Source organism: Vipera berus (genome assembly GCF_964194415.1).
Source record: "Vipera berus genome assembly, chromosome: 13".
In the NCBI taxonomy this organism is placed as follows: Eukaryota; Metazoa; Chordata; class Lepidosauria; order Squamata; family Viperidae; genus Vipera; species Vipera berus.
This window is the reverse complement of record NC_138216.1, coordinates 5,855,502-5,873,446: the sequence shown is the minus strand read 5'-3', so window position 1 is coordinate 5,873,446 and position 17,945 is coordinate 5,855,502. Positions and strand designations below refer to the sequence as shown.

Below are 17,945 nucleotides of genomic sequence, written 5' to 3'. Positions count from 1 at the left end.
AAAGAAAGAAAGAAAGAAGAAAGAAAGAAAAAAAGGAAGGAAGGAAAGGAAGGAAGGAAGGAAAGGGAAGGGAACGGACGAAAGGAAGGGAAGGAGAAAGGAAGGAACGAAGGGAAGGAGAAAGGAAGGAAGGGAGGGAAGGGAACGGACGAAAGGAAGGGAAGGAGAAAGAGGAAGGAAAAAGGAAAGAGAAGGAACGAAAGGAAGGGAAGGAGAAAGAAGAAGGAAGGAAGGAAGGAGAAAGGAAAGATAGGAGAAAGAAGGAAAGGAGGAAGGAGAGACACAGAGAGAGAGAGAGAGAGAGAGAGAGAGAAATACCTTACCGGGGAGCCCCAAGCACAGCAGGAGACTGTAGTAAACGATTGGTGCGTATCCTAAGCCGCAGCCACGCAAGGAAGCATTATACATGTGGATGTAATCCTGCTCCATTGACCTGCTCCTTCTGGGTTGCCGAGCCGAGCCGGCTTAGGAGGTGGGGAGGCAGAGTGGGGCTCCGGGGATCGGCTGTTCCACATCCCAGCCTCTGCCCCTGGAGACGGCCGGGCACTTGTCACTGGGGGAAGAGAGGAACTCAGACCAGGCAGCAGACATGCACCTTCCAGCCGGTCTGGCAGAGAGAGAAGGAGGAGGCAGAGATGGAGAGAGAAGAAGGAGAAGAAGAAGGGAAGGAGGGAGGGAGGAGGCAATTCCAGCCACCGGTTAGACAAAGGGTTAATGCCTCTTCCTGACTGGAGGCGCAGCGCCCACCTTCAAATGCGTGCACACACACACACACACACCCCAACGTATGCCACATACACACACACACACACACATCTTCTTTCCTGGTCTTCCTTCTGGGTCCTAGCACACCTCCCTTTCAATAGTGTACCCTTCTTTGGATGGATTATTAGGGGAGCCGGCGGTAGGACCGGCTCACACGGAGTCCCCAGCATGTAGCCGATCCTGTTGCACAGAAAGCTCGACAGGGCCTGGAGACCACTGAGAAATCCCACCGTATTAGGCTAGATTGGAATTATTTTTTTTTTAATTTTTGTGTGTGTCTGTTTTACCTTCCCGTTGTATTTATGGCTAGCTTCAGACAAGGGACTGAGAAGCCGGTCATACGTTTCATAGCGGAGCAGCCGGTTGTGAGAATAGACCCACTGTGGTCTGTAAATCCTTGTTTAGCAAAAAAAAAAACAACACAAACAAACTGTTGGGGAATGCAAGAGAACGCGGTTCCGTACTTTTCAAATTAGGAGGAATTCACTGGAAACCGTCCATTCCCACATGCTGGGTTTTCCAAATCTTTGGAGGGTGAACTTCGAGATGAGTTTTGCAGTTGGGACTGATTGGGGTCCTGCCCCTGTAATAAGTCCCTTTGGGACAGATCTGATTTCTCATTTTAATTTGGTTCTTACCGATTTTTGGAGAGCGATGCATTTGTTGGGATTTGGTTACAAGAACTCAACCAAACAGGATAGGAACTAACAAGAGGACAGAAATGGTTTGTAGGACTACTTACAAGTAACAGCAGTAATAATAAATCTTGACCGGGGGTCTAGTCCCAAAGGAGAACGTAACAATCCCAGAATTCCAAGCAACAAAATGAATTCACAACCACCCGCGCAACGAAACCAATTATTTTCCAATAAAATCAAAGAGAACCGCCCTGCCTACTAGAGAATGCCCTACAATAGCGAAGAGCAAGGATACATCCATAATTAATGGACAGTGTGTGTGTGTGTTTAATTAAAAAATAGCAACCACAATATTGGGGCCAACACTTGGAAGGACGCCCAAGCTCGGTTAATTTTATAACCGTATAAAACTGGATAAAAAAAATACAATTATGTAGCAGTCTGAGGAGCCAGTGCTGTTTTGCTCTGAGTTGATCCAAACAGTGCCTTCAATGTTGATCCAAACAGTTCCTTCCCCCCACCCCACAGGCTTTAAGGCAGCATTAAAATAAAGTTTAAAGTTTCCCCTCTCCAGTCCTGTCTGACTCTAAGCATCTCCGTTTTCTAGCTGAGGGAGCCAGCGTTGTCCGAAGACCATTTTCTTTGGCTATATAGGCCAAAGGCACACAGAATGCTGATACTTTCCCATCCAAATGGTACCTATTTATTTACTTGCATTTGCGTGCTTTCGAACTGCTAGTGAGAAAGGAGCTGGGCCAAGGAACGCGAACTCATCCCATTGCGTGGAACGTGGGTCTTGAACGGGGCTGTCAGCCCTCCAGCTGAGAAGCTCAACCCGGCTGAGACCAGCCCATCCACTTAAAACACACCCCCAACCAATCAGAACACCCCCCCATTCAAAACACACTCCCACCCAATCAGAACACACCTAATCCCCCACCCAATCAGAGCACACCTCCACCCACAGAACACACCCCCTCTGGCAGTTTAAAAAAGAGGAACAAACAGTCACTACCACATGCTTCTCCCAGAAGAAGGAAGCTGAAGCCACCAGCCTGAGGATGACGGATGGGATTCCGTCGAAACGTTGCTTTTACACCTTCAATTCTACGTGGGGAAAAAACCGGAATGACCAAAGAACCACATATATATATATATACACGTATATATATACATATATATATGTATATATATGTATATATATGTATATATATATATATGTATATATATGTATATATGTATATACATATGTATATGTATATGTATATGTATACACACACACATATATATACATATACAGTATATATGTACATATACATACATATATGCATATATATATATATGTAAAAAAAAATTCGATTGCTAACAAAGAATTAAATTTACACAAATATGAGCTGTCACTGTGTGACTACTGCCTGTGGATGGCCTTGGGTTAGGCTGAAACAGGAAAAAAGATTTGTCCCGTGCTTGGGGCCTAAGCAAGGTATTCTAAATACTTAACACTTAACATTATATATATATATATATATATATATATATATATATATATATATATATATATATATATGCATAATTTAGTCATTATCTCTAATGCGGTGAGGCTTCCTGGAGGGAAAAAGTGAGCTTTCATTTGTGTGTGTGTGTGTGTGTGTGTGTGTGTGTGTGTGTGCGCGCGCACATGCGCAAACTGTCTATCAGTACTTGATCCAGCCACACTTGGCGTGTGAGGTGAGATGGGGCCGTGGAACTGGGGGATTCTGGGAGTTGAAGTCCGCGGGTCTTAAAGCTGCCAAGGGTGGACACACCCCTGCTTCAAAGATGGGAAACTGAAGCTGAAATCTGAAGCTCACGCAATGCCCTCCTTGCTTCAAGTAATGTTTCCACAGCATTTTGAGGGAAGGTATAAATAATCCCCAAAGGAATTCCCAGAATAAGCAGCAGCACCATGACGAAATACGTGGGCTAATTTTCTGTAAAGTGTTGAAAGGGGCTGTGATAATTCACAGGTCACAGAGCAAGGTAACGGCTGGTCCTTTCGCTGTTTGAGAGACGAGCAGTGAAGAAGAATCTGGTGTCGGTCAAGTTATTATCCGAGGAATTGCTCCCCTCTTTGGGTTGCTGGAGGGAATGGAGGGAGGGGACCTGGCTCCAGGTTCAAATCCTACTGTCTTCCCCCTTTTCACCGGAGATGGCAGGATTCGAACCCGGAGCCGGCCGTACTCTCCCATTCCCTCCAACAACCCAAGAGCCTTGGTGGAGCAGTGGGCTAAAGCCTCCTTAAGTAACACCAGCTGCCTGCCATTAGTGCAGGTTCGAGTCCCACCAGGCTCAAGGTTGACTCAGCCTTCCGTCCTTCCGAGGTAGGTAAAATGAGGACCCAGATTGTTGGGGGCAATTAAGCTGACTTTGTAATAATGCTGCTTGGGGTGTGTGTGTGAAAGCCCTAATAAGCAGGCATATACATAGAATGAAGGCTACTGCTAAGCACATTGATTTGTGCTTTAAATTGTAAGCCGCCCTGAGTCTTCGGAGAAGGGCGGGATATAAATGGGATTAAAATAAAAAAAATTTTTAAAAAATCAACATTGTTAAATGCTATTTTTTAAAATAGTTTTTAATGGATGACCGTGTTTATACATTTGTCGGGTCTTCTTTTTAATTTCACTGCTGAACGCTGACCAGGGTCAGGCCCTTGTGAGATGGGCAGTCAGATAAGTAGGATAAATTGATAAATAAAATTACTGGCCCCTAGTGGCACGGAGGAAGGCACTAAACAGTCCAAACTGTTGGGGGTCCTAGCAGGCAATACAATGCTTATGACCATCGCAATGGCCTTGTGGTCACCTGATGGTTTAGGTGCTTGACAACTGGCAGATATTGGTGACAGTGGCAGCATCCGTGTGTGTGTGTGTGTGTGTGTGTGTGTCACATGAAAACCATCTGCAACCTTCTCAGTGGTCTCTGACAAGTGAAGTCAATGGGGAAGCCTGCAGAACGTCACTAGTCACAGTCATGTGATGTCTCGCTTAGTGACTACAGCAAAAAAGGTTGTAAAATAGGGCACAGACAAGTGATGCCTCGCTTAATGACTACAGCAAAAAAAGGTTGTAAAATAGGGCACGCAGACGTGTGTGATGGCTCTCTTAAAGATTACACTGCTTAACAATGAATTTTATGGTGCCAATTTTGGTTGTAAGCCAAGGACTAGGGTATATCTGGCTCCAGTCCTACATGGCTGATGGTTGATCTGAATCAGTGTCTTTCTATTTCTAGTCTAGTGACTTAACCGCTATAACTGTTACACCTGTCCACTCCCCATCCATCTTTTTGTTATCATATCGATGGATTCTCTGTGTGTTCTTTTTCATTATTGTTTTATGATTTTACTTCTGTTTACACTCTTCATTTCTTCCTCTTTTATTGTTGTAAGCTGCGTAGAGCAGTGCCATGGCGAGGTAGGCAGCAAATAAATTTAACAACAAAAATAATAATAATAATAAAAAAATAACCCACTGGCCTTCCAAAATAAGTAGCCTGACTACCTACCTACGTGTATCGGGAATTGATACAGATAACTCTTTTTGCAAAATTCCTCTGCAACGTATTTTAATCGCAACTAGGTAAGTGATCCAGGAAGCTTGCACGGCTGATGCTGAACTGCAGTCTGGCTGTGCCTGATCAATCTTACACTTTTACCACTTTTAACCCCCCCCCTGGCTTTTATTCAAATTTAATTTAAATGGGTCAAAACTAAGCTAATAGCTCTCTAGATCATCACAGCCTATGTAGGCAATATCTTTCTTTTCCAGGTACATTAAAAACAGCAACCATGGGTTTCTTCTTTGCAAAATCCAGGTTGGTTTGTTTGCTTTTTCCTTTGACAGAAGCTTTTTCTGCATTTGAAGGAACCTTAGTTATCCTTTAGCCTGCTGGGAAAAGATGCACGTGTGAACGGGATCCGTGTACAGCCACCAACCAACCCAAAAAAAAAAAGCAAGAAAATTCTTGACGGCCAACTTATCAAAAAGAAACAGTCCCTCTCCTATTTTGTAAGCTGAACAGGAGCTTTCAACGAGGTCTTGGCTGTCGGCCACCAGAGTCAAAGATGTAGAGTTAGAATTCAACCAGAGTGTGCCTTTGAGCATGTTCTCAGCTGAGACATTTGCTTTCCATACTAGAGCGGTGTGAAAAGGCAGAAGACCAAGTTTACTTCAAGCTTTCTTCCTTGAAGGCCGAACTCGGCAGGAGAACGTGCCGTCAAGGATGGTTACGGTTAGCTCAAAAGAGAACGTTGCCTTCACATCTGATTTGCTTGCAAACTGTCTAGAGCAGAGGTCCCCAACCTTTCGGGCATCAGGGACCGGTTCCGTGGAGAGAGGTTTTTCCGCGGACCGGTGGGTCTGTGGTTGTGTGTGTTGCCTGCATCCCGCGGATGGGGCTTTGGTTGTTTGTGCGGACCAGTTTCTGGCATGCTGCGGCCCGGTACTGGTCCACGGACCAGAGGTTGGGGACCCCTGGTCTACAGAGCGTCTCCTTGCTGAGAAAACACATGCACAACAATCATTGCAGGTAGCCCTTGACTTATAACCACCCATTTAGTGACCAAAGACACAACAACACTGGAAAAGGTAAACATGACCAGTTTTTCCCCAAGCTCACGTGATCAGAATTCACGTGCTTGGCAACCAGCTCATATTTATGACGGTTGCCATGTTCCTGAGGTCGTGTGATACCTTTTGTGACTTCTGACAAGCAAGTCAATCGGGACGCAAGAGCCACTTAACGGCCGCGTTATTAGTGGGTTCACTGAACAATTGTGCCAAGAAAGGTCGTAAAATAAGGCAAAACTCATTTAACAGCTGCCTTGTTTAGCAACATAAATTTTGGGCTCAACTGTGGCCGTAAGTCAAGGGCCACATGAGGTCTTCAGCCGTGGCTTCTTGTCGCTGACTGGAGTCAAAGAAAAGGCTAAGCCTTGGATCTTGCTCGTAAACCAGAATCTAGGTTTGCAGAAGATGCCAAGCCAAAAAGTAAGTATCTTGGCTTAATAGGATGAGAGAAGTCAAATGGAGGGCCTATTTGTAGCTAGACTCGTCTCTCTCTCTCTCCCTCCCTCCGTCCCCCCCCTCTTCTCTTTTGCATTTGATACACATTTTTACATATTTTCACAAGACAGGGAAGAGGGTTAATTGGCCTGAACATCCAGGAGTATTCTGGAAAAAGTCTTCGGCCCAGCCTGCCGTGCCTTCTGTGACTCATACATTTGGCAGCCAACTTACCCAAAATGTGGCCTCTCTCTCTCTATTTTTTTTTAATCACACAGGCATGTAATCATTTAAACCTATTTCCCTTCAGAAGCCTCAAATTGCTTTGTTGAGGTCTAGCAGTGGAATCAACGGAGGGTGACGGCGCTTTCGCTGAATGTAAAAAAGAGGTTCCTGCAATTATCCCTTGCCCAGATAGGAGCTCGGGAGGAACAAAGAACATGAGTCACCAAACCAACTTCATCGGTAGAGAGAAATGCACAAAAAAACCAAACAAACAACAACAAAGAAAAAAGCAGGGTTATGATGATGCAAGAGAATCACCTTTGGCTGCAAAAGTGGGGCAACGTTGCTTAGACCTTTCTCGCCTCAGAGTCTTTCAATTTGGACCCTTCAAATTCCTTGACGTTATGTGGAGGAGTTCAGGAAGGTTGCTAGCTAGCATGATGGAAGTGGTTTGCACCTGTCTTCTTCCTAGCACTGAAGATTACCAGGTGGTGTTCACTCAGGCATGACTAGTTTTAGCACTGCTGGTCCAGCATTTTAATCATTTTAATATCGGGTCAGGAGCATCTCTCGACAGTCATCAAGTACTTGTAGATGTCCGATGGAGAGCATACGAAGGAAAGGATGACATTTTCAAACTTGGTTTGAAAGGGATTCTCTAGAGGTTGTCTGGTCCTGAACTCTGCTTAGATGAGACTCTTCAAATCCTGAATCCTTTTCTCGGGCCAATTTTAACAAGGGCTTGAAGAGACCAAGATAACTGGATCCTGTTTAGCCTTGAGAAGTCTGAGAGAGGGGTATAATTGTATTTTTCAAGCACAGAGACACAAGCTGTTCTTTCTTGTTGAGCACAGAGCACTGAATAATGATCTTAAAGTACAAGACGACAGATTCCTGATGAATATGAAAGAAAACCTCCTAACAGTAAGAACGACTAGCTTGTTTGAGAAGCTGATATTGATGGAAAAGTTAGAAGGAAAGAGAAGAGAATGACCTGTAGCAAGGTTGATGGACTTTGTTTAGAGTGGTAGTAGATAGAATGCCCGGAGATTTAAAGGGTCAAGTTCTCCAGATCATCTTGGAGAGGATTTATCTCTGTGACTACCAAGACTCAATGCCAATTTGATGGTAGATAATCAACAGTAAAAAAGGGACACGGTGGCTCAGTGGGTTAGGACGCTGAGCTTGTCGATCAGAAAGTCAGCAGTTTGCCGGGTCGAATCCTGAGTGCCGTGTAGCAGAGTGAGCGCTTGTTACTCATCCCAGCTTCTGCCAACCTAGCAGTTCGAAAGCACGTAAGAAATGCAAGTAGAAAAATAGGGACCACTACGGTGGGAACAGCGTTCCGTGCGCCTTTGGCGTCTGGTCATGCCGGCCACAGGACCACAGAGACGTCCTCAGACAAGCGCCGGCTCTTCGGCTTTGAAAAGGAGATGAGCACTGGCCCCTAGAGTCGAAAATGACTAGCACGCATGTGCGGGGGAACCTTTACCTTTTTAATCAACAGTAAAAGCAGTTCTGTGGTGGAATAAGATGATCCAGGACAGGGGTCTTCCAACTTGTCCCTTTTATGACTTGTGGACTTCAACTCCCAGAATTCCTCAGCCACATCTACTCACAAGAAGACGCAGCGCAACAACCATGCTCTATAGAACAGGGCTGGCTGAGGAATTCTGGGAGTTGAAGTCCACAAGTCATAAAAGGGACAAGTTGGAAGACCCCTGCTTTCGAACCACTTCCTCCCCACCAGGGAACACGTGACGCACCTTCCTCCACGCTTCTCCTCACCTTATTTTGCCTTGGTTTTACTTTCTTCTCACGGGACAAGCCTTCTCCAGCCAATGGCAGAGACGTAACCTGAGTTTGACTCTGGAAACCTCCTTCCCAATTGGGGGTGGGGGGAAGGGAAGACATGCTCCTGGGTCTCCAGCCATCACATCTGCTTCTCTTTGCGCCCACCCATCCTCATTTTTCTCCTCATCTCTGCCTCTGTCCCCTTTCTGTGCAGCATGAAGCAGCATCTCTCTCTCTCCTGCAGAAGAGAACACGGAGGCCATGCATATTTTCCTAGGTGTGCATTTGTGGCTGGGGCTGATCTGTGCCACTGGACTTTAATGATGTTAATTCAATTCACGGTGGCCTGAAGGACCAGACTAAGGTTCTTACTGATAACTGTGTTCAGTTCCAGAAAGTTATCAACAGGCTTATTAGCGTGAATGGAAGTAGAGAGAATGAATAAAGGAACAGCAGGGTGGGGGTGGGGAGAGGGAGAGAAACCCACATTGGACTACTGCCTGCCCTGCTAACAAGGCCCACAAAGTGGCTTTTGAACAGCTGGCGCATCCTCCATCTCGTCCTGTGAGTCAGAACAATCAATAGGTCGCTCGAAGGCAAGACTTAGAGAAAAGAAAGGGTGGGGTGTGTTTCATCTGGAAAGGAAAAGCTTCAGGGGAGGCCATAAAAGTTTTGAGAATGGAGGGAAGAGTAGAAAAAAAGAGTGGAGGAAACTTTTGGGGAATCCACTTTCGCTTTCAGTCCCTGGAAGAGAAAGCCACAGGGCAGGTTCGCAGGAAGTGGTATATGATCTCCAGAGAGAGAGAGAGAGAGAGAGAGAGAGAGAGAGGTGGAGGTGGATGGATGATAGAGAAGTAGGAAGATAGATGAGTATGTATGCATATATGGATATGTAGATGGATGGATGGATGAATGGAGAGAGTGGGAGAGATGGAGATATAGATATGTAAATAGGTAGGTGGGGACGACAGAGAAGGAGGTGGCTGGACGGAGTCCCTGAAGCAGGAGGCGTGAGCTTAAAGGGACTCCAGAAGACGGCAGAGGACAGGAAGGCCTGGAGGAACGTGGTCCATGGGGTCGCGACGGGTCAGACATGACTTCGCAACTAACAACAACAATAAATCGTAAGATACAAGCAACAAAGTTATAGTCGTAAGAAGGATGGATGGATAGATGGATGGACAGACAGACACAGATTCATTCATTCATTTGGAAGATTTATATGACTGCCCAGTGGTCTTCACCTAATGAGAAGGAAGGACTCACTGGAGAAGAGCCTCATGCTGGGAAAGGTTGAGGGCAAGAGAAGAAGGGGACGACAGAGAAGGAGGTGGCTGGATGGCTGAATTGATTATTAATTGATTATAGTCTTACAACATATACATATACATATATATATATACATATACATATATGTTAAGTATTTGTCAAGGCTTTGTGAATATATATACTCAGTGGCTCGGTGGGTTAGGACGCTGAGCTTGTCAATCAGAAGGTTGGCAGTTTGGCGGATCGAATCCCGAGTGCTGCGTAACAGAGCGAGCGCCTGTTACTCGTCCCAGCTTCTGCCAACCTAGCAGTTTGAAAGCACGTAAAAATGCAAGTAGAAAAATAGGGACCACTCCGGTGGGAAGGTAACAGCGTTCCGTGTGCCTTTGGCATCTAGTCATGCCGGCCACATGACCACAGAGACGTCCTCGGACAAGCGCTGGCTCTTCGGCTATGAAACGGAGATGAGCACCGGCCCCTAGAATCGGAAACGACTAGCACGCATGTGCGGGGGAACCTTTACCTATATATATACCCTTAGCTCAACTGCACCCCGTCATCTCTGTCGGTGCGTTGCACTGAGCCAGTAGAGCTGGACTAGATGGCTTCCCCAGCACCCTTCTTATAATTCTGCAACATGCTGCTACAATAATGGAATTCATCGAGGATCTGAGAGGTCCCTGCCTTTGATGCCGGGCTGGCAATGCCTGCACAGCTTGTGCTGCTGTTAAAGAAAAGGTATTAAATGGAAGACTATTTGTGCCAACCGCAAAGCTGGCTGTGAAGTGCCCGGGTTTTACTTGCCAACAGTCAGCACACAGTGACCTTTTGTCTAATATCTCTGGACAGGTGCCTGTTGGGCAGTAGCCTATCTTTGGTGCTGATGCAGAATCAGCAACAAGCCAACCTGGGGATGCTCGGATGCAGAGATCAAGGGCCCAGCTTGTTCAACCCAACTTTTCCTTCACTTTGTTCCTGACTTAGCTTCTTATCTAACACTAAACCATAAGCCACTTGTAGAGATGCACAAACTAAACAAGGTTGTATTTTATTTATTAAATTTTTATCGCACTCGATTGCTGACTTGGCTTCTTATCTGACTTTGCACAGAACACGGAACTTGTAGAGATGCACAGAGTTTGATTTTATTTATTCAGTTTTTGTGACTTTGGGCGACTGTCGGCCCCGAAGAATTAGGGCCACACGTTAAGTTCCAATCAAGCGGATTTATTGCTCATGCGTACACAAGCGGCCCTCAACTTAATTCATTTAGCCACGGCTCGAAGTTACAACAGCACTGGAAAAAAATGACTTACAAGCGGTTTTCATACAACCGTCGTAGCCTCTCCATAGTCAAGCGTTTGGTGACTGGCAAGGTACTTACAATGGTTCCAGCTTTCCGGGGTTATGTGGTAACCACGACCTTACTAGCTGTTTCCAACAAGCAAAACGAATAGCGGAAGCCAGATTCGCTTAATAACTATATAATTCACTCAACCAATTGCGGCGATTTGCTTAACAACTGGAGCAAAAGAAAGGTTGTAAAATTGGGCATGACTGTCTGAACAACGGTCTTGCTTAGCAACGGAAATTCTGCTCCCAGCTGTGGTTGTAAGTCAAGGACTACATGTACACAAGGATCTAGTCCACTATTAATGAGCACTAAATTGGTGCTAGATAAGAGTTAACAAAATTCAAGAGGGGTTAGCAAAATTCAAGCTTGTGGGAACATAACGACTCCAGGCTGATTACTTGTTTGACCCTACTCTCAGGCTTTCTCACCTTCTCCTACATTGCAAGAGCTTTTATTGCATTTAAGGGTGTGTGTTTTTTTTAAAAAAACCAAACAAGTAGCGACTTTCATATATATTTGAGATTTTTGTATGTTCAGCAACTGTAGTTGGAAGAACTGCATTTGACTCTTACGTTGCTAATTGCTTTTTTTTTTAAAAAAAAGCTTTCTTTCCGATGCCCATTTGGACACCAATGTCATTCTGAAGAGGTTATTCCTTCACTTGTCCTTAATTAGCAGCAACAGCTGTTCTGCCTGACGAGCACCTCAGAAATCATTATCCTAAATAGCATCCTGTTGACTTTGTGACACGCTCCTCAGTTTGAAGTAGCAAGGAAAGTTTCCCCATCCCCACAATTCTGCAGCCAGAAATATTTCAGCAGGTAGACCTCAAACGCTTCTCAAGGTGACGGGTTCTCAAAAGCCCAGTGCTATAAGAACAGAAGCATCGTGCTTTCAACATTGACATCTTGAAATCTGAATGTTCTTCAAAGAGGATGGGTTTTGGGGAGGGTGTGTGTGTCACAGTATTAATACTGTGAGTAAGGCATAAGTAAGTGTCGTAAGGCCACACTTGGAATACTGCATCCAGTTTGGGTCACCACAATGTAAAAAAAAGAGGTTGAGACTCTGGAAAGAGGGCAGAGAAGAGCAACAAAGATGATTAGGGGACTGGAGGATAAAACATACAAGGAACGGTTGTTGGAATTGGGTATGTGTAGTTTAACGAAGAGAAGGACCGGGGGGGGGGGGACATGATAGCAGTCTTCCAGTATCTCAGGGGCTGCCACAAAGAAGAGGGAGTCAAGCCATTTTCCAAAGCCCCTGAAAGCAGGACAAGAAGCAATGGATGGAAACTAGTCAAGGAGAGAAGCAACCTGGAACTAAGGAGAAACTTCCTGACAGTTAGAACAATTAACCAGTGGAACAACCTGCCTCCGGAAGCAGAGAATGCTCCAACACCGGAAGTTTTTAAGAAGAGACTGGACAGCCACTTGTCTGAAATGGATAGAGGGTTTCCTGCCTGAGCAGTGGGTTGGACTAGATGACCTCCAAGGTCCCTTCCAACTCTATTATTGTTATTTGGTAATGTTAATACAGGTAGCCCTCACGTTACGACCGCAGCTGAGCCCCAACATTTCTGTTGCTAAGCAAAGCGGTTGCTAAGTGAGCTTTGCCTCATTTTTACAATCTTTCTGGCCACGGCTGTTAAGCGCATCACTGCAGTTATTAAGTTAGTGAGACGGTTGTTCAGTGAATCCAGCTTTCCCATTGACTTTGCTTGCCAGAAGGTCACAAACGGTGGACCCACCCATGACCCTGGGACGTTGCGCCCGTCATACATACGAACCTGTTGCCAAGCCTCCCGGTTCTGATCACGTGACCATGGGGGAGGCTGCCACAGTGGTGGTTGCAAAATGCGTGGCCCTAAGTCCCCCTTTTTCCCCCCCAGTTGCCGCTGTAGCTTCGGCCAGTCACTAAATGAATGAGGACCGCCTGTATAATACCGGGCCAATTAATCCTACGTTCCAAGCTTGTTTGGTTTCTCTGCCAAGACATTTCAGAAGCAAGTTTGTTTTTTTCCTTCTTCCAATTGCTTGGAAGAGATCTCTCTGAAGATCTTTGGGTACCTCTGTGCCGGAAGAAAGATTATTATCTTGATAGAGTCAAGATGTGCTGGTTACGGCAAGGAAAACAGGATGGGAAAGAACGACTTTCAGCCTCTTTTAAGATCTCAGCTCCTATATGGCGTCTGCTGTCTGTCTTGAATGCCCCCATATTCTCTGTGTTAGCTGGGACACCTCTGGCTGTTGCGGTTGCTAAGCAATGGCATGGCAGACCTACTTCCCCTGTGCTTTGTGTCGGTGATCCCTTTAACATGCTCTTTTAAAATGTACACAGTCATTCCTCTTTCTTAACACCTTCCGGGAAAGCTGGTTTAAATTGCCAGCTTTTTTTTTTTCTTCCTTCCCCGTTCTGTCAAGACTTCTGCAGCTGAAAGCCAGCAGGCTGCAGATGGTGCAAAGCCGCTTCTGACAATATTGGGAGTTCCAGAAGGCAAGAGACAAAGAAATGTTTCTGGCTTATTTTATTGCGTTGCTCTTTTGATTTGTCTCCTTCGGCGCAGGAATACACCTGTCTGTGTGTGTGTGTGTGTGTGTGTGTGTGTGTGTAAGCCAAGGAAAACTCCAATTTGAAATGAAAGGGAAATAAAGAAAAAAAAATGAGGTAATTTGCTGGGTGCAAATTGCTAATAAAGAATTTTGGGAGGCTTTATATATATATATATATAAAATTTATATATATATATATATATATATATATATATATATATATATATATATATAATTTATATATATATAAAATTATATATATATATATGTGTGTGTGTGTGTGTGTCTGTCTGTCTGTCTGTCTTGGTGTACCTACATACCTGTACATACCTGTATCCGTGAAAATCTACAAAAACATACATACATACATACATACATACATACATACACATACATACATACATACACCCAATCAGAGCACACCTCCACCCACAGACCACACCCCTCTGGCAGTTTAAAAAAGAAGAAAAAACAGCCACTACCACACACTTCTCCCAGAAGAGCGAAGCTGAGGTCACCAGCCTGAGGATGACGGATGGGATTTCGTCGAAACGTCGCCCTGATACCTCTAATTCTACGTGGGGAAAAACCCGAATGACCAAAGATCTACATACAAACACCCGCGAAAACATATATATATATATATATATACGGTACCATTCCAGCATAGGAGTGGGCAGCTATGGCCCCCATTATGACCTATGGACTTCAACTCCCAGAATTCCTTGTCCAGCTGGCTGAGGAATTCTGGGAATTGAAGTCCACAGGTCATAAAGGGGGCCACAGGTGCACACCCCTTTCCAGCATTAGCACAGGTTCTCTTCCTTATTCAATGTTTAAGATTGTAAGTGTTTTGGGGGAAGGAAGGACAAAATTCTCCTCTTCTTTCCCTTAATGTAATCTTGGCCATCAACGGGCCTTGAACATTCCCCACCACAGTACAGCCAATCCTTGTTTAGCAACTGCCTCATTTAGCGACCATTTGAAGGTGATGGAAAAGTAACTTTATGACCAGCTCCTCCATCCCTGTCTTCACAAGTTTGTCGAGCAAAGGAAAAGTGAAGCCAGACAATAAGCATGGTGGAAAGAAAAATCTTCGTCAGGGTCCAGTCCAAGCCGGGAATAACCAAAACATGGAGACTGCTTTAGAAAGAAGGTTATAGTTTATTGAAGAGGAGAGCCAGACAGAAAGATGGCTCTGGGGGGAAAAAAGTGACCACATGTAGTAGGGAATGGTGGGTTTTTATACCTTCTTGGGCTTTTCTTTGGAGTTGTTCCTGTGGCATGAACTTTGACCTGAGTCTGAGTGTGCCTTTCTGGTATTCTGATGGTGGTGGGTTAATCCTATTACGTCCCAAGGGTCATATCCTGCTTTCCTGGGGCTGTGGCTGAAGACTGTTGGATTTTTTGGGGAGTGAGGGATGGTTGAGTCTCGGGCTCTTTGTCTTTCTAATCCCAGCTTCCCGACTCCAATCTTTCTGACCAGATTATCACCTCTGCATTTCTGCAGACCTGCTTTCTGTTTGGGGCAGAGACTGGGGCTGGTTTCTGCCTCTAAAATCCTTCGGGGAAATACATTCTGCCTTTTTAATATTTCCCAATATATTTCTTTCTCTGGATTTTTCCCACGGCACCAATTCCCATTTCACTCAGCGACTGTTTTGCTTAACAACCGGGTTTCCAGTCCCAGGTGTGGTCACTAAAGGAGGACCTCCTCTAGCGGGCTTCCCCCAGTTTCTCTCCAAGAGAAGAAGGGATATTTTTTTTTTGACAATTTCTTTCAAGGTCACGATTCCCCCTTGGATTTGAGAGGAAAACGGAAGGAAGTCTCTCGAGAACAGACTCCTTGAGTTTTTCAGGGGCGGGGGGGTTTCCATAGAGGTGTAGAAAGCAAGGGGGGGCCCTTCAAACCCCAAGAGAGGAGGCTTTACAACCAACAGCTAGATGCTTGCATATTTCTCTTGGCTACTTGGGAATGGATTCTGTGCGGCAACGCCACAATTCACATCACCCTGCAGGGAAGCCTCCAAAATTCCCTTCAGCTTTGAAAGAGGCCTTAGAGCAAATATATTCTCTTCCGATCATAGTGCTTGTGAGCTGGAGAGATAGATAGATAGATAGATAGATAGAGAGAGAGAGAGAGAGAGAGAGAGAGAGAGAGAGAGAGAGAGAGAAGCAAAATTTCTCTGCTTTGTGTTATAGATCAGGATGACAGCACACACAAACGGTTTGATTGTTACAATCCTTTCGTCCGTGCTCAACTGCCTAGCGCAGGAGACCACGGCTCTATTCCCCTCTTATAGGAAAAGAGCAAAGAAGTATTCGGGAAATCCATGGATCAGCATCCTCGGGATTATGATTATTATGGTCTGTTGCACCGTCAGCCAGATGTTTAGACTGGCTTTGGCATTTTTGGTCCACCCACCAAGTCCTTCCCAAGGACCTGGGAGAGGCAGGCGTGGTGGTTTGGCGGTGTTAAAGGCATCGTTGCGGGATGTAAGCTGTTCCAAACACAGCTGCCTTTTGCAATTGACTGATGGGGACCGGTGTCAATGACGATGGTATTCAAGTACTGCCCCCCCCCACACACCTACTTTGCAACGGCACCAAAATTGACACTATCTTTGTTTTCTTTTGCCACACTCTTACGTCTATTTGCAGCTCTTTCTTTTTTCTGTTTTTCTCCAGTTCTTCTCCCAAAGGTGCTTTTCAAGAAGCAACTGTATTTTTTTTCCCTTCTTTCCCTTGCAGACATTTTGCTTCTCATCCAAGAAGCTTCTTCAGTTTGGTTCTGTAGAAGGAAAAGTCTTCATCACATAACCATTTTTTCACACTTAACGACCATTTCAGGACCCCCCCCACGGTTCAGGCCGTTGGCCACTGACTCATATTTGTGACAGTGGGGGAAGCCAGGTTTCACTTAACAAGCCTGGGACTAAATTAACAACCGCAGTGATTCGCTTAACAACCGCGGCAAGGAAGGTCGTACAATGAGGCAAAAGTCATTTAACAGCTGTCTCGCTTAGCCACAGAAATGTTGGGCTCATTTGCGGTCGTAAATCGAGGACTCCCTGTAATCCAAGAGAAAATAACCTGAGGAATATAATCTGATGTACCGATCTTTTTTTCCCCTTTAAATTATGATTACCGGGCAAAGAAGCTAAGATGCTAATAAGAGGCATTCAACTCGGAAAATCATGATTCAAGGTGAACAAGACGCCGACATTAATCCTTAAGTCCCTCGGCAGCGTTCTCCAAGTTCATGTGAGGACACAATTTCCCCTCTTTCTCCTGATCACCCAGCCTTCCTTTTAATGAAGTCATTTTTCTCCGAGGCATTTCCATGCTTTAACACACCTCATAAATACAGCTTTCCATGAGATCTGTAGCATAAGAGAATCGGCTTCGTTTTCCATGTGGTAACATCTAAGTCTGGTTGTGGGGGAAATCGGGAGGATTTCAAGCTAGCGGACAGGCCAGGAGACCCAAACATTGCAACGAACAAGGACATACATTCAATCTCGCAGCTAGTAAGATTGTCGGCCGAGCAGGTACAAAAACAGCCGGGGAAATTATTGAAGCCTGGGAAATGGGGGCCCCTGTCAGTCAACAGGAGTGCTGGTTTACCATCAGCTTCTCAGGTGCTTAGGCGCTGAGGACTTGGCAGCACAAGGTAACAACAGCCAGTCGCCAGCCATCAACATACCGCTCAACCAATAGGAAGGCACCACATAAATACAACACATAGAATAGCACAAAGCACACATTCTAGTAGAGAGAAGTTCCCTGAGGATGGGCTCTAGCATGAGTCCAAAAAGCTGGGACAGCTAAACCTCTGCTCCAGGTGACCAACTCAGAGCAGATCTTGCAAATCTGGAAGAGTTTGTAGGAAAGCAGAAAAAAGGCAGCACCCACGCAACATTGGGTTCCCTGCTTTCATTAAGAACCAGAAAAACAAAACTGAGGCTTAGAGGTTTGCTCTTAATGTCTGTGTTTGCAAGACAGGTAATCTTCAATTTGCAACTGTTCATTTGATGACTGCTTGAAGTTAAAAGGGCTGAGTCAACCTGGCTTCCCCCATTGATCTGCTTGTGAGAGTAGGCTGAGGTGATCACAAGTGGCAATCCCAGGATGCTGCAACCATCATGAATATAACAGAATCAAAACAGAATCAAAACAGAAAAAGAGTTGGAAGGGACCTTGGAGGTCTTCTAGTCCAACCCCCTATACCGTTCCAGACAAGTGGCTGTCCAGGATCTTCTTAAAAGCCTCCAGTGATGGAGCACTCACATCAGAAGACAAG

The 17,945-nt window shown here is 45.2% G+C and overlaps 1 protein-coding gene across 1 annotated transcript in view; it reads right to left on the bottom strand.

Annotated features, from left to right (window-relative positions):
- Nucleotides 1–429, bottom strand: part of GPR139 (G protein-coupled receptor 139) — a gene marked incomplete at both ends in the record, with an annotated part of 11,754 nt that extends 11,325 nt beyond the window's left edge. The window contains one exon of the mRNA XM_081338051.1: nt 324–429. Within this exon, the coding sequence (XP_081194177.1) occupies nt 324–429 (106 nt within the window). The remainder of the gene's footprint in view (nt 1–323) is intronic.
- Nucleotides 430–17,945: the final 17,516 nt, after the last annotated feature.